We start from the raw sequence: 2,876 nt of genomic DNA, 5'->3' as shown, positions 1-2,876 counted from the left end.
ACTAATTTCAATGCCATATATTAAAACCCTTTTTATTAATTTTTGTTTCCATTAACTAGTAAATTATTACCAGCTGAAACAGATTCCTGTGTGTTATGCAAAACATTCAGGAGTGTTTAATGTGTTAAAACAACCCAAAAAAAACAACAACAAAAAAACCCGTATTTAATGAAGCAAAACTCTGCAAGCCTCCAATTGGAAAACTACTGCAATGAATATTATGTTTCATCAGGCCCCAAGTTATTTAACCTTGATAGTATTAGTGGCCTTTCACAACCACACAAAAAAACATGTTTGTGGGAAAGACAAAGGTTAAAAAATATATATTTTTTATAGAATAATACAAAACAATGGATCAGGATCACCATTTTCAGAGATTACTTTACAGGGGGGAAAAAATCCACTTAAAGTGTTTAATAAAAAGTGGAACTTATTTTATTTCTACAGGAAAAGGGAAGTGAATCTTAACCATTACAGGAGAAACGCTGGGCTTCTCTGCTATATAACCTTAAGGAACTTATAGAGAAAAAAATATATAGCAATGGGGCTATGTAGTGCTAGAGCTTCACTTAATAATCCAAAGTACACTGATAACTACAGAGCCAACCGCTTTTCTAAATATAAATTATATTATTCGAACAAAGTAAGAAAATCTAGAACTTAACAAAAGAAGTTAATAGAACAAAAATGTATCACCTTCAGTAACTGGTCTTTTGACAATGCCTATAAATATTAAAAGGTAATGCCCCTTCAGATATCATATCCAGAATTTACTAGATCTGACTTATAAAGTCAAATGTGTTTAGTTTTTTTTTTTATTTAAAATCATAAATTACAAATATTACTAAAATATTTAAGGTAACCTACATGAATAGATGTTACTAACAAGTTCTAACATTTCTTATAAACACCTAAAATCCAAGTTAGTATCAGGAGTATATGAAAGGTTTGCCACGAAGGCTGAATGTAAGAAGAAATAAAGTTACAGGCGGAAGCAATAAATGTATGTATTTAAGTCACGCCTAGAAACGACTGAAGATTTACCCTGGAAATTAAACCCTATCTAAACGGTCTGAGGACTAAAACATTTAATTCATACCATAATATCTCAAATTAAAAAGCCCGATAACTAGCCACCAAGTCAAATAACAAATTTACTATGGTTATAACGTACCTTCATAATAATATTGGACAAGAAAGGTCGAGTATTTAGTAACCTCTCTTTCCGCAGTAATAAAAAACGTTACAAACGCATCTATCTTAGAAAATTACATTGTGCTAGTTTGTAAATTACACCCTCGGTTGATTAGGATTAGGAGTACAAACGGACATAAACTAAACACAAATGAGCCAAAAATAAATTAGGAACGTAAATGAAAGACCGTTCAGAGAATCTAATGTGCCATTTGTTGAAAAACACGCTTTCAGGTGATCTGAAGTAACACTTTCAGTTACGTTAGCCATCTAAAGATATCAATTACGGTAGTAGCCATACAGGCTAACGACTTTAGCCACCCGCTAATGTTATGCAAGTTAGCTGACTAATGTTGACAATTTTGAAACTCCGTCGTTTTAAACGGAACCCATAATGTCAGCTACACAATTTAGTACCATTAGACATTGTAGGCTTTTGTAAACATGAATGTCTGGGTTAAATAAAAAGATAAAAGTTTTGCAACGGTTTTTAAATGGACTCTGTTTCAACTGAAGCGACGTTAGCCGCTATTAGCAGCAGCTAGCAGTGTCACGATAGGCCGTTTAAGTCATGTCAAGCTAACTGTTAGCTTAGAGTTAGCCACAACCCTCCACACCAAGACTACAAACGTATAAAGTGTTGTCAAAGTTGTCACGTTCTCCATGAGTAGGATTTGCAAGAAGTGTCAGATTTCGCCTAGAGTACGATTCCTGGATCAGGTCAGAGTCCTGTAATAACCCTCACCTCTTTGGGTACGAACTGGTTCTCCTCGCTAGGCACCATTTCCATTTGTACGACAGTTTAGACAATCATCTATCCAGACAGGGATGTCATCGAAAAAACTTTGTAGTGGTAGACACAAACATGGTGTGTGTCCAGTTTGCGGTGATGTGAATGCTTGAACACCCAAATAAAACTTGGCGAAAAGTTGCAGGCTTATTAAAGTGATCGCAACATTCTCTGTTATACTACACAAGCACGGTGCCCTGTAATAAATGGAGAAAAATGGCCGCCCGGTGTTTTTACTCCGCGAGACTTCACTCGAGGAGCTTTGGCGTCACATTCCATCCAGACTGGCGTATGAGGACAGATGACGTCGGTAAATGCGTACAAGTGTTTTTTTTTTTTTGTCTGTTTGTGTGTTTTTTTTGTTTTCTTGTATGTATTTTGAGTAAAGCACAAGCAAAAGATAAACGCTAACGCTTCACTCTATGCTTTCTTATATTGCTGGTTATTTTTAGCAAACAAATCATATCAGAGTTAAGTTTTCACATACTTTTAAAAAGAAAAACAAATACCATAAAATGACTCATTATAGCAACAGTAATATGAAATACCTTCAAATTAGTTATAGTCTAAAAAATGATAATGCGCTGACAGCTCAGATTATACTGATACAATAGAAAGCATAGATTTTACACAATGGATGACAAAGTTGTTTCCAGGAAAAAAAAAAAAAAAAAAAAAAAGGGAATTTCAGATGTTTTATATAGTGGGTTTCCTTCTGGGGGAATCGAAATATTTTCTCTAAACATTTGAACCAGGGAAACGGTCCATTTGGATCTAAATACCCCAAATTCCTTCCATTTAGAATTACAATTCCATTTATGATGTTTACAGCAGTCTACTCCAATTACTTGACTTGAATGCTAGGAGACATCAGAATTATATATGTATGTAT

The 2,876-nt window shown here is 34.3% G+C and overlaps 1 protein-coding gene across 1 annotated transcript in view; it reads right to left on the bottom strand.

The window, feature by feature from the left end:
* usp47 (ubiquitin specific peptidase 47) overlaps positions 1-2,204 on the bottom strand; it is a 20,401-nt gene extending 18,197 nt beyond the window's left edge. Inside the window, exon 1 of the mRNA XM_015383449.1 lies at positions 1,940-2,204. Within this exon, the coding sequence (XP_015238935.1) occupies positions 1,940-1,984 (45 nt within the window). The 5' untranslated portion in view covers positions 1,985-2,204. The remainder of the gene's footprint in view (positions 1-1,939) is intronic.
* Between the last annotated feature and the right edge of the window lie 672 nt (positions 2,205-2,876).

The sequence above is a fragment of the Cyprinodon variegatus genome, unplaced genomic scaffold (assembly GCF_000732505.1).
Source record: "Cyprinodon variegatus isolate N-32 unplaced genomic scaffold, C_variegatus-1.0 Scaffold285, whole genome shotgun sequence".
Classification (NCBI taxonomy): domain Eukaryota; kingdom Metazoa; phylum Chordata; class Actinopteri; order Cyprinodontiformes; family Cyprinodontidae; genus Cyprinodon; species Cyprinodon variegatus.
Note: the sequence above shows the minus strand (reverse complement) of the source record. Positions and strands in the feature narration are given on the sequence as shown.